This window comes from Syngnathoides biaculeatus, chromosome 16 (assembly GCF_019802595.1).
Source record: "Syngnathoides biaculeatus isolate LvHL_M chromosome 16, ASM1980259v1, whole genome shotgun sequence".
NCBI classification, from domain to species: domain Eukaryota; kingdom Metazoa; phylum Chordata; class Actinopteri; order Syngnathiformes; family Syngnathidae; genus Syngnathoides; species Syngnathoides biaculeatus.
This window is the reverse complement of record NC_084655.1, coordinates 3,101,706-3,115,890: the sequence shown is the minus strand read 5'-3', so window position 1 is coordinate 3,115,890 and position 14,185 is coordinate 3,101,706. Positions and strand designations below refer to the sequence as shown.

Sequence of the window (14,185 nt, the reverse complement as noted above, 5' to 3'; positions counted from 1 at the left end):
GCTACTACGACATAATCTGTATATCAAGATGGAAAAGTGCGAGTTTCACCGACCTTCCATCATATTCCTGGGATTCATCTTGGCCGAAGGACAGATTCGCATGGATGCCAGTAAGGTCGACTCTGTCCTCCAATGGCCCACTCCCACCAATCGCAGGGAAGTACATAGATTCATCGGATTTGCTAATTTCTACCGCAAGCTCATCAGGAACTTCAGTTCCAAAGCTGCCCCATTGCACGCCCTCACTTCCCCTCGCAATTCATTCTAGTGGGATGTGACCTACTAGGAGGTCTTTGATAGACCTAGGTCGAGTTTCACCACAGCTCCAGTCCTCATCATGCCAGATCCAGAGAGGCAGTTTGTGGTAGAAGTGGATGCGTCGGACTTGGAAATGGGAGCAGTACTTTCCCAGAGGTGTGCAAGGGATGGAAGACTTCACCCATGCGCCTTCTTATCTAAGAGACTGACTCCGGGAGAGTGGAATTGTGACATGAGTGATCGAGAATTATTGGCGGTCAAAACGGCGCTGGAGGAATGGAGGCACTGGCTGGAGGGATCGCAAGTGCCATTTTTGGTCCTTACTGACCATAAGAACTTGGAGTACCTGAGGACTGCCATCTTATCTCAAGACAAATGAATTAAGTGAACTATTCAGTAAAGACATTAAAATTGTCCTTTTACCCACATTATACATATTATACTATAGATATAGAATTTACATGATAATATATCTTAGAATTTCTACACCGTACAGCAAAACATGTTAAAGAAGTTGATCTGTAGTAATTCTATTAAAGTTTAAGTCTCAAACTGGTTGCGTCAAGTTGTACTGATACACTCAACCACATTGCTCACTATCTTAGATATAGATCTAGTAATACTAATAGTATAATGAGTTGCCTTTAATGTTTTGATATATACGCAGTCACTCACATTTGAAAATTGTACGGGTGTGGTCAGTCAGCTCGCAGATAAATTTGCGGGTGTGATTAAGGATGGCCTTAAAATAATTTACTGGATTAATAATACATAACTGTAAATTAAAAATAAAATAAACAAATGCATAACTAAAATAGAAAACTAAAATTCGCTGTCCTTTACGTCACTTCCAGCTTCTTCTCGAAAACAAATCCCTGACAGGATTTTAATGGCGGGAGTTACAAAAAGCTGTATACGACAAAATCATGTTTTGTGGTGAAAAAACACATGGGACCATATTGGCTGTGGGTTTTTTATTAATATTATACCAAAAATCATCCGTTTGACGACATTTGACCTTTAATATACTTCTGTGAATAACTGAAGCATCATGTGTTTGTGTGTTCTATTTCCTCAGTATTAAAAATAAAAACTTGAAATGCTTTATGATTAATAGTGATGTTGGGCTCATGCTACTTTGACTGTATTAATACAAAGAAAACAATCAGGAAGTTGTTTTTAAGTTATAATCAATATTATAATCAAAATCGCAAAATTAGCACAATGCCTTTTATGTCGCACACACTTACACACTCTTACGCACACCCACACACACACATATTATAAATAAGTGAGTTCAGCAAAGAACTTCTTCATTAAGTCATTTCAGCAAATCAAGAAAATAATGTTTCAGTCGGACTCAATGTATTTGGTGTTAAGTTTTTGAAATGATGGTAGGGGTTTGTTGACTCCCATATATATATATTTTTTTTTTTTAAATTTTATTTACGTTCATGCTCTGATCAAGGAAAAAAATCTGAAGTTAATTATAAGTGACTCATTCCGTGAGTCATGAAAGTCAACGAGTCAATGAACACACTTTCATTGAGTACTTTCTTGCTATTACTCAAGTAAATAATTGGCTGACTACTTTTTACATGTTATTCTAAACTAATGATACTCGTACTTAGGGACAAAATTTGGTTACCCTCCCTAACTTTGCAGTGGATGTACTGATTTTATATACGTATTGATGTGTGTTACCTGACCTCTTCATGCCACGACGGAACTCAAACAGACGCAAGCCCTCAGGGATGGAAAACACTCGGATGACAGTGCCCTAAAAGACAGTCAGGATTATTTTTACTTTTCTTTAGCAAGAACAATACACATTCTCTCTCAAATGTTAAAAGTACTGTAATGCTCTCTCTCTCTCTATTTATATATATATATATATATATATATATATATATATATATATATATATATATATATATATTATATATATATATATATATATATATATATATATATATATATGATTATGGAGGCCACTGTGCTCTTAGGAACATTAGGTGCATCCATGCATCGATTCTTTTGGCGCTTATCCTTGGTTGGGTCACAGGTGCAAGAGCTTTAGTAGGAACGCCAACACTCACCTCTCCCCAGCCACTTCATTCAGCTGATCTTGGGGTATTATGAGGCATTTCCAGGCCAGCTGAGAGACATAATCTCTCCAGCGTGTCCTGGGTGGTCCCTGGGGTCTCCTGCCGGTGTGACATGCCCGGAATACTTCACCAGGGAGGAGTCCGGGAGGCATCCAAATAAGGTGCCCCAGCTACTTCATCTGGCTCCTCTGTAATGCTGAATAGGAGCAGCTCGACTCTGAGTTCCTCATGGATGACTGAGCTTCTCACCCTGTCTCTTCGGGAGAGCCTGGACACCCTGTGGAGGAAACTCATTTCAACCTCAAGTATCTGGGATTTTGGTCCTGATCTTGGTATCCGGTAACTTGAGAGCATTGCTTTTCTGCTTAGCTCTTTCTTTACCACAACAGACAGATACAAAGTCTGTATCACTGCAGAGCCCGAATGCTCTCCTGTTCTAATCTTCCCTAGCTCCTATACAAGACCCCAACATACTTGAACACCTCCACTTGGGCTGGGATCTCATTCCTGATCTGGAGATCTCCACTCTTTTCCGCCTGAATACCATGGTCTCCGATTTGGAGGTGCTGATACACAGCCGCTTGACACTCAGCTGCAACCCACTCCAGTGAGAATTGGAGATCACGACTTGAGGAAGCCAACAGAACCACATCATCTGCCCAAAGCAAAGTTGCAATACCAAGGTCACCAAAGTGGACCCCCTCTATGTCTTGGCTGTGTCCAGAAATTTTGTCCATCACAGTTATGAACAGAATCGCTGGCAAAAGGCAGCCTTGGCGTAGTCCAACCCTCAAGAGAAACAAGTCCCACTTACTGCCATTGAAGCGGACCAAACTGTGTAAGCGTTCACCGAACGAACAGCCAGTATCAGGGGGTTCACCCCATACATCTAAAGCACCCTCCACAGGACTCCGAGAAGAACACGGTCGAATGCCTTCTCCAAGTCCAAAAAATACATGGAGACCATTTGTATCATGACCAGAACACGAGGCTGAACACAGCATTTATGGTGCACTGCTTCTCCTTCCTGAAACGGCGGATGGTAGACCAGAATTTCCTTGAAGTCGTCTGGAGGTCTCTCTCTTCTTCTTCTTTTCCTTTCGGCTTGTCCCGTTAGGGGTCGCCACAGCGTGTCATCTTTTGCCATCTTAGCCTATCTCCTGCATCTTCCTCTCTAACCCCAACTGCCCTCATGTCTTCCCTCACCACATCCATAAACCTTCTCTTTGGTCTTCCTCTCGCTCTTTTGCCTGGGAGCGCCATCCTCAGCATCCTTCTACCAATATACTCACTCTCTCGCCTCTGAACATGTCCAAACCATCGAAGTCTGCTCTCTCGAATCTTGTCTCCAAAACATCCAGCTTTGGCCGTCCCTCGAATGAGCTCATTTCTAATCCTATCCAACCTGGTCACTCCGAGCGAGAACCTCAACATCTTCATTTCTGCCACCTCCAGTTCTTCAGTGCCACCGTCTCTCAAAGATATCCATAAAATGTCAGATGAAACGAAAATCAAACTTTTTGGCCACAATGCAAAACGATATTCTTCTTTTCCTTTCGGCTTGTTCCGTTAGGGGTCGCCACAGCGTGTCATCTTTTGCCATCTTAGCTTATCTCCTGCATCTTCCTCTCTAACCCCAACTGCCCTCATGTCTTCCCTCACCACATCCATAAACCTTCTCTTTGGTCTTCCTCTCGCTCTTTTGCCTGGGAGCGCCATCCTCAGCATCCTTCTACCAATATACTCACTCTCTCGCCTCTGAACATGTCCAAACCATCGACGTCTGCTCTCTCGAATCTTGTCTCCAAAACATCCAGCTTTGGCTGTCCCTCGAATGAGCTCATTTATAATCCTATCCAACCTGGTCACTCAGAGCGAGAACCTCAACATCTTCATTTCTGCCACCTCCAGTTCTGCTTCCTGTTGTTTCATCAGTGCCACCGTCTCTATAATCCGTACATCATGGCCGGCCTCACCACTGTTTTGTAAACTTTGCCCTTCATCCTAGCAGACACTCTTCTGTCACATAACACACCAGACACCTTTCGCCAGCTGTTCCAACCTGCTTGGACCCGTTTCTTTACTTCCTGACCACACTCTCCATTGCTCTGTATTGTTGACCCCAAGTATTTGAAGTCGTCCACCCTCGCTATCTCTTCTCCCTGTAGCCTCACTCTTCCCCCTCTACTTTTCTCATTCACGCACATATATTCTGTTTTACTTCGGCTAATCTTCATTCCTCTCCTTTCCAGTGCATGTCTCCATCTTTCCAATTGTTCCTCTGCATGCTCCCTGCTTTCACTGCATATGACAATATCATCTGCGAACATCATGGTCCAAGGGGATTCCAGTCTAACCTCATCTGTCAGCCTATCCATTACCACTGCAAATAGGAAGGGGCTCAGAGCTGATCCCTGATGCAGTCCCACCTCCACCTTAAATTCCTCTGTCACACCTAAGGCACACCTCACCATTGTTTGCTACCATCATACATGTCCTGTACTATTTTAACATACTTCTCTGCCACACCAGACTTACGCATGCAGTACCACAGTTCCTCTCTTGGTACTCTGTCATAGGCTTTCTCTAGATCCACAAAGACACAATGTAGCTCCTTCTGACCTTCTCTGTACTTTTCCACGAGCATCCTCAAGGCAAATAATGCATCTGTGGTACTCTTTCTAGGCATGAAACCATACTGTTGCTCGCAGATACTTACTTCTGTCCTGAGTCTAGCCTCCACTACTCTTTCCCATAACTTCATTGTGTGGCTCATCAACTTTATTCCTCTATAGTTCCCACAGCTCTGAACATCCCCTTTGTTCTTAAAAATGGGAACTAGAACACTTTTCTCCATTCTTCAGGCATCTTTTCGCCCGAGTAGTATTCTGTTGAATAAGTTGGTCAAAAACTCCACAGCCATCTCTCCAAATTGCTTCCATACCTCTACCGGTATGTCATCAGGACCAACTGCCTTTCCATTTTTCATCCTTTGTAGTGCCTTTCTGACTTCCCCCTTAGTAATCATTTCCACTTCCTGGTCCTTCACTCTTGCCTCTTCAACTCTTCCTTCTCTCTCATTTTCTTCATTCATCAACTTCTCAAAGTATTCTTTCCATCTATTTAGTACACTACCGGCACCAGTCAACACATTTCCATCTCTATCCTTAATCACCCTTACCTGCTGCACATCCTTCCCATCTCTATCCCTCTGTCTGGCCAACCTGTAGAGATCCTTTTCTCCTTCTTTCGTGTCCAACCTGGTGTACATGTCTTCATATGCCTCTTGTTTAGCCTTTGCCACCTCTACCTTTGCCCTACGTCGCATCTCGATGTACTCCTTTCGCCTCTCCTCAGTCCTCTCAGTATCCCACTTCTTCTTCGCTAATCTCTTTCCTTGTATGACTCCCTGTATTTTGGGGTTCCACCACCAAGTCTCCTTCTCCCCTTTCCTACCAGATGACACACCAAGTACTCTCCTGCCTGTCTCTCTGATCACCTTGGCTGTCGTCGTCCAGTCTTCCGGGAGCTTCGGTTGTCCATCGAGAGCCTGTCTCACCTCTTTCCGGAAGGCCGCACAACATTCTCCTTTCTCAGCTTCCACCACATGGTTCTCTGCTCTACCTTTGTCTTCTTAATCTTCCTACCCACCACCAGAATCATCCTACATACTACCATCCTATGCTGTCGAGCTACACCTCCCCTACACACTATTTACAGTCAGTAACCTCCTTCAGATTACATCGTCTGCACAAAATATATCTACCTGCGTGGTTCTACCTCCGCTCTTGTAGGTCACTATATATGTTCCTCCCTCTTCTGGAAATAAGTGTTCACTACAGCCATCTCCATCCTTTTTGCAAAGTCCACCACCATCTGCCCTTCAAAGTTCCTTTCATGGATGCCGTACTTACCCATCACTTCTTCATCGCCCCTGTTTCCTTTACCAATATGTCCATTACAATCTGCACCAATCACAACTCTCTCGCTGTCTGGGATGCTCAGAACTACTTCATCTAGTTCCTTCCAGAATTTCTCTTTCAACTCTAGGTCACATCCTACCTGTGGTGCATAGCCGCTAACCACATTATACATAACACCCTCAATTTAAAATTTTTAGTCTCATCACTCGATCTGATACTCTTTTCACCTCCAAGACATTCTTAGCCAGCTCTTCCTTTAAAATGACCCCTACTCCATTTCTCTTCCCATCTACTCCGTGGTAGAATAATTTAAACCCTGCTCCCAAACTTCTAGCCTTACTACCTTTCCACCTGCTCTCTTGGATGCACAAATATCAACCTTTCTCCTAATCATCATGTCAACCAACTCCTGTGCTTTTCCTGTCATAGTCCCAACATTCAAAGTCCCTACACTCAGTTGTAGGCTCTGTGCATTCCTCTTTTTCTTCTGACGCTGGATCCGGTTTCCTCCTCTTCTTTGTCTTCGACCCACAGTAGCTGAATTCCACTGACGCCCTGCAGGTTAGCAGTGCCGGGGGCGGGCGTTGTTAACCCGGGCCACGACCGATCGGTATGGGATTCTTTAGATGAACGCTCATATTTGTTTGGCACAGTTTTTACGCCGGATGCCCTTCCTGACGCAACCCTCTGCATTTATCCGGGCTTGGGACCGGCCTACAGATTGCACTGGTTTGTGCCCCCATAGGGCTGCATTCTGGAGGTCTCTCTCTGGCCTCACTGAATTCTTCCGAAGCCTGTGTTTTTGCTTTAGTGACCACCAAAACTGCATTCTGCTTGGGCAGCTGTTACCCATCAGTTGCCTCAGGAGTGCCACAGGCCAAAAAGGCCCGATCTGAATCCTACTTCAGCTTGATGACATCCCTCACTTTTGATGTCCACCAACGGGTTCAAGGATTTCCGCCATGACAGGAACCGACCACAGCTCTGTAATGGAGGCGCAGAACATGGTCCACTTAGCCTCGATGCCCCTCGCCATTTCCAGAACATGAGTAAAGTTCTGTTGGAGGTTGGGGTTCCAACTCCTGACAGTGGATTCTGCTAGACGTTTCCAGCAGAACCTCACAATATGTTTAGACCTGCCATGTGGGACTGGCATTTTCCTCATCGGAATTGGAATTGAAAACGCTGCACCTCTCTTCACCGGAGGCCATGAGGCAATAAGTATTCCCACGCCTGCTCGGCACCTGTCACTGTGGACACTCCAGAGTAAAAGAGTCCAACCCCTTTCGAGAGGACAGGTACCAGAGCCCAATGAGTGTGTGGAGGCGAGACCCACTATATCTAGTCGGAACTTCTCGACCTCACTCAGCACCTTAGGCTTTTTCCCTGAGAGAGAGGTCACATTTCGCATCCTAAGAGCCAGTTTATGTAGCTGGGGATCACCAGGGTCACTATTTTCGGTCAAAGCCCAGCTCATACTGCCCCCGACCCATATGACCCCTCCCACATGTGGTGATTCCATGGAAAAGGGGGCCCATGTTATCCTTTTGCCCTGTGCATGGCCAGGCCCCATTAGTGTAACCCTGGCCATCCAGTTGTTCACATTGAAACCCCACCTCAAGGGCTGGCTCCATCAGGGGGCTCCAGTGACCAATGGAGCAATGGAAACTTTTTGCATTTATAATTGTCGTTTTAGGGTTTGTTTTCTTGCTGTGCTTCGTCTAGTCCCTCACCTAGGATCTCTTTGCCATGGGTGACCCAACCAAGGGCTTTAAGCCCCAGTCTACTTAGCTTCTAGGATCACTTGGACACACATACCCCTCCATCACAATATCTTCTAGGAGAGCTCCTTGATTCCAGCAGGATTATTTTTTTGCAAATTTAGCCAGATCTGTGCCTTGCCACAATTCTGTCCCTGAGCTCTTCAGGCAGTTCATTTGAAGTCATGATTCTCATTTGCTCTGACATGGACTGTGAGCTGTTAGGTCTTATATGGACAGTGGTGTGCTTTTCCTAATCAAGAAAATCACTATAATCAAACACAGTACTCCAATGAAGGTGTAAAACCATCTCAAGGATGATCAGAAAAAATGGACAGCACCTGAGTTGAAAAAAAATCTGAATACTTACGGCTGTGCAATTTTTCAGCTCCTCTTCTTTTAATAAATTTGTAAAAAATTTAACAATTAAATTTTTCTGTCAATACAGATTTCTGTGTGTATATTAATGATGAAAAATTAAGTTAAATTATTTTAGCAAATGGCTGGAATATTATTTCCATTGAGAGCTCAAAAATTTTCCCCCAAAAAGTAAATAAAGACACATCAACATTTAGCCAATGTCAGATTTGCCTTGCAAAGATGTTATATCTATAGGTCTGGATTACCCGCTCTGAGGCGCTGGCAAGTTTGTTGGCTGAGGCATTGAAGCAAAGAGCTGCCAGAGGACTGTCATGCGCAGGGACCATTGTCACTGTGCTCTGAAATGAATATAAACATTGCACAAGAGATTTTTACACTGGCATGTGTTTATAAAAAAAAACCATCTCAATTAGTTGTTTTTTTTGACACAGAAGGTTTGACAATAGCAAATGGGGGCAAACTCAGTATTTGCATTTACTTTTTCCTCCTACTTTTTCTAAGTACAGTACATTGACTGTGGAAGGTACTTGAGCTACAAGGTTTATGTAATAATTAATTGCTACAAAAAAAAAAAGTGTGATTGATTGGTTGCAATGGCATTTTGGGTCAATTTAAGTAATTCATTGATTACATTAATTGTTTGATGCAGCACTGTTGTGCGCAGCACCTATTGTACGTAGAGTGGTCAAATAAGTAACATGAATCTGAGAAAAGTAGTGATAAATAAATTTTATCAAAATTAACATGAAAAACTGCTATTATATATATATATATTAAATTGTGAGTCAACCAAAAAAAAACCCCTCATGAAACAAGCCTGGACAAGAATCATGATACTCTTAACTTAATATGTCGTTGCACAATCTTTTGAGGCAATCACCGCAATCAAACATTTTTTGTAACTTTCCACCTGTCAGCAGCTATACTAGCCCTCTTCATACTCCAAATGACTCTGCTTGAAGGGTACTTTCTACAGATGTCATGTTTCAGGTCTTTCCACAGATGAGCAAAACCATTTGGATCAGGGCTCATTGGCCAGTTCATAATAGTCCAATCTTTTGCTCATAGCCATTCTTTGGTGTTAAGATGTCTTTTGGGTCATTATCCTGTTGCAAGACCCATGACCTGGGATTGAGACCAAACCTTCTGACACTGGGTAGCAAATTTCTCGTTAGAACACCTTGTCTTAAGTCTTAGTTATTTGCAGAGCCAAGACACCCTGTGCTAGATGTAGAGAAGCAGTCCTAGAACATAACACCATAACAGAGCCTCCATGCTTCACATTAAGAACATCGATCTTTTTTCCAAGCTGCTTATCCTCACAAGGGTAGCGGGAATGCTCGAGTCTACCCCAACTACTTCAGACACGAGGTGGGCTCGACCCTCAACTGATGGGCAGCCAATCGCAGGGCACCATGACACAAACAACCATTTGCACAGACAATCACACCGAAGGGCAATTTGGAATCTCCAATTAACGCATGTTTTTGGGATGTGGGAGGAAACCGTAGTGCCCGGAGAAGACCCACGCAGGCATGGGGATACCATGCAAGTTCCACACAGGCGGGGCCGGGATTTGAACCCCGTCCTGTGTGTGTGTGTGTGTGTGTGTGGTGTGTGTGTGTGTGTGTGTGTGTGCGCAGCCTGTCAAAGGAGCTGGAAGAGCTGGTGGATGTGGAGGATCAGAAAAGGATAAACTTCGACTGCAATGGACAATCAAAACTGCTGAACGAATTGTTGTCACCACGCTACCCACCATTGAAGACTTGCATGCTACTCAAACTTGGTCCAGTGCAGGCCGGATACTTTCGGACCCACCACATCTTCACGTCAGAGCCACCAGTTCTTCCAGCACATTTCGTCGGGTAAGCGCTACCAATCAAAGCAAGTAAAAACTGGCAGGCATTCAAACAGTTTTTTCCCTCTGGCTATTGAGTCATTAAATCCTTGATCACCGATCCTATTATTTTCTGCATTGTCTGTTGTTGCGACACACCCTCACATCCTGCTGGTCCAAACAGTATTCGTTTTCGTAATATCCCCTGTAGACTATGGCACGATTTGTCACTTTAAACTGCTCCCTTTGCACAATTGTCATTGCACTGGTCTATAACGGGAACTGCGAATGGGTAAGGGCACTCTGTACAAGCTCAACATAATACACCCCGTACACACTCTTAACTGCTCTAAATGAAGAAGACTCTGCATCTTGCACATCTGTGACACTTAAGTCCTATTAAGTCAATGTCTATTGGGGCAGCACGGTGGAGCACCTGGAAAGCATTGGTCTCACAGTTCTAAGGAACTGGGTTCAATCCCAGCCCTCCCTGTGTGGAGTTCACATGTTCTCCCCGTGCCTGCCTGGCTTTTCACTGGGCACTGCGGTTTCCTCCCACATCCCAAAAACGTGCATTAATTGGAGATTGCCCCAAGGTGTGATTGTGAGTGTGACTGTTTTTCTCTATGTGGCCTGCAACTGGCTGGCAGCCAGTTCAGGGTGTACCCTGGCTCCTGCCCGTTGACAGCTGGGATAGACTCCAGCACTCCCGCAACCCTTGTGAGGATTAGCGGCTAAGAATATGGATAGATGGATGTGGCTAAGAATATGGATGGATAGAAGGATGGATGTCTCTTGTTCTTTGTTCTTGTTTGTTCTTTGTTCTGAATATTGTACCAGGGCGGCACAGACTACCGGAGACAAAATTCCTTGTGTCTTGTTACATACTTGGCCATTAAAGATGATTCTGATTTGGATTCAGGCTGGGCCTCTGACCTCATGATTCTCATATTCTCTGACATGCATTGTGATCTGTAAGTTATTATATAGACAGGTGTGTGGCTTTCCTAATCAAGTCCAATCAGTACAATCAGGTGAACTCCGATGAAGGTATAGAAGCATTTCAAAGATGATCAGAACATGGACAGCACCCCATGTAAATGTATAAATTTCACAGCAAAGGGTCTGAATACTTATGACTGCGTGATATTTCAGTTTTTCATTTTTAATAAATCTAAATGAAAATTTCAACAATTATTTTTTTCTGTCTACGTGGGGTGTTGTGTGTACATTAATGAGGGAAAAATGGACAAATGATTTTATGAAATGGTTGCAAGACAACAACTTTTAAAAAATTTAGAGGGGGGGGTGGAATTCTTTCCATACCCTCCTTTTTAAATACAAGATTGGCCTAGTTTTTGCTCTGACTTGAAACTCCAAATATGAGAAACAAGTGCTGTATCATGGAGGAGGCAGGAGGCTCTACTCAAATGAAAAAAAGCAGCACTTTACTGATAGAATTTGTACGGTAAATATTCTTCAAAAAAAGAGACCTCAAGCTGTAACTTTACCAGTTGGGGTCTCAAACCTAATTTACCATGGGACCGCTGGAGGCAAAGTCTGGCAAAGGCTGGACTGCAGCATCGGTGCACATGCACGCAACCAGTTTAAATTAGAATATTTTAAAATCCAATCTTCTTTTTTTATTTAACACAAAATAAGATAAGCAAGGGCGCTGGTGCAAAGGCCATGTACCCCATCGTGATTGGTAGGTTCGTCAGCTCCACATACAACACTGGAAATTAGCAAATCATATAAAATTAGAGGGCCACACTAGCATTAAACTTTTATATTATGTGGGGGGCACAAAATATAATCTCGCAGGCTGCAAATGGCCCACGTACCGCCAGTTTGACACCCCTGAGCACATACCGGATTGCTCATGACCCGGGTTAACAATGTTGGCCTCCAGCGCTGTTAACCTTCAGGCCACTAGTGGAGATTCAGCTATGGGTCAAAGACGAAGACGAGGAAGCGAGCGGGTTCATTGGCAGAAAGAGAAGAGATGTATATACACACACACACACACACACACACACACACACACACACACACACTGTGTGGGCACTTTGAATGTTGGGACTACGATAGGAAATGCTCAAGAGTTGGTTGAGATGATGAATAGGAAAAAGGTTGATATATTGTGCATCCAACAGAGTAGGTGGAAAGGTAGTAAGGATAAAAGTTTAGGAGCAGGGTTAAAATTATTTTAAAATGGAGTAAATGGAAAGATAAATAGAGTTATTTTAAAAGAGTAAGATAAGAATGTCTTGGAGGGTAAAAGATTATCAGATCAAGTGATGAGTCTGGAATGTGAAATTGAGGGTGTTATGTATATAATGTGATTAGCGGCGATGCCTCACAGGTAGTATGTGATCTAGAGTTGAAAGAGAAATTCTAGAAAGAACTATATGAAGTAGTTCTGAGCATCCCTGACTCAGTGCAAATTGTGATTATTGCAGATTGCAATAGTGCAATGGTGCAGTAAATAGTTGTGATGAAAACGTTATGGGTATGTACGGCATCCAAGAAAGGAACTTTGAGGGACAGATTGTGGTAGATTTTGCAAAAAGGATGGAAAGGGCAGTAGTGAACACCTTTTTTTTTAGAAGACGCACGAACACCAGGTGAACTTAAAGAATAGAGGTAGAAGCATGCTGGTGCATTACATTTTGTAAAAACGGTATAATTTGAAGGAGGTTACTGACTATCAGGTAGTGGAGCGTGTAGCTAGATAGCAGAACATGGTGATGTGTAGGATGACTCTGGTGTTGGGGAGGAAGATAAAGAAGACAAAGATAGAGCAAAGACCCATTTAGTGGAAGCTAAGAAAGGAAGAGTTTTGTGGAGTTTTCCCCATTTTTTTGGTCATTTTTATTTCTTTAGGGGGCAACAGACACCCCAAAACCTGGTTATTCAACAGTTTTATATACATAAGTGTTTTATGTTTTATTTATATATACTGGAGTCCATCCAAGCCGCAGGGCACATGGAGACAGACAACAGTCACACTTAGAATCAGACCTAGGAGCAATTTAGAGTCTCAAAGGAATGCATGTTTTTTTGGAGGAAACTGGAGTACCCGGAGAAAACGCACACAGGCCTGGGGAGAACATGCAAATTCCACACAGGTGGGGCCAGAATTAAAACCCCAGTCCTCACAACTCTGAGACTGTACAGCTGCTCCGGCGGCACAATTATAATAGATGTAAAATAGTATACAGATTTTCACCATTGCACAACATTGGACAATTGGTTAGCATATCTGGCTCATAGTTCTGAGGACCAGGATTCAAATCCCAGTTCCTCCTGTGTGTAGTTTACATGTTCTCCCTGTGCCTGTGTGGGTTTTCTCCAGGCACTCCAACTTCTCCCACATCCCAAAAACGTGTGATTGGTTGATTGAAGACTCTAAATTGGTCTGTAGATGTGAATGTGAGTGCAAATAGTTGTTTATATGTACCCCAGGAATGGCTGGCATCCAGTTCAGGGTGTATACTGCCTCTCACCCAAAGATAGTTAGGACAGGCTCCAGCATGCCTGTAGCCCAAGTAAGGAAAAGAGGTCCAGAAAATGCATAGATGAATTAATTTTTTGCTATTCGTGGGGGATGGTCACACTCTACTTTCATGAAATATTTGTTTCAAAATATATTTGTTTTCTGCATTCAGATGTTTTCTTACCATATTGTTGGCATCATAAACAATTATCTCTCCCATTGTGGCGTTGCCAGGGTATGCTAGGTAGGAGTTGGAATGATTGGTAGATAATGCACAGAGGCCTGAAAAGAGAGAGAACTTTCGTAGAAAGTGGCACAAATAAGTGTACATATGAACATGCTTGTAAAAAGTATTTCTGCATTTTACACAATTTCAAAATGATCATTGTCATCATTCAAAATTTGGATGCAAATCAAGT

General features: G+C 43.3%; 1 protein-coding gene across 7 annotated transcripts in view; it reads right to left on the bottom strand.

Moving 5' to 3' along the window:
* Positions 1-14,185, bottom strand: part of wipi1 (WD repeat domain, phosphoinositide interacting 1) — a 56,546-nt gene that overhangs the window by 20,829 nt on the left and 21,532 nt on the right. For all 7 annotated transcript variants that reach the window (XR_009798769.1, XR_009798768.1, XR_009798770.1 and 4 more), the window contains exons 5-7: positions 13,951-14,048; positions 8,676-8,768; positions 1,968-2,038 (exon numbers count right to left, since the gene is read on the bottom strand). Coding sequence is in view for 4 of the 7 variants with exons in the window: in XM_061845919.1 (XP_061701903.1) it covers positions 1,968-2,038; positions 8,676-8,768; positions 13,951-14,048 (262 nt within the window). In the remaining 3 variants the exon portion in view is untranslated. The remainder of the gene's footprint in view (positions 1-1,967; positions 2,039-8,675; positions 8,769-13,950; positions 14,049-14,185) is intronic.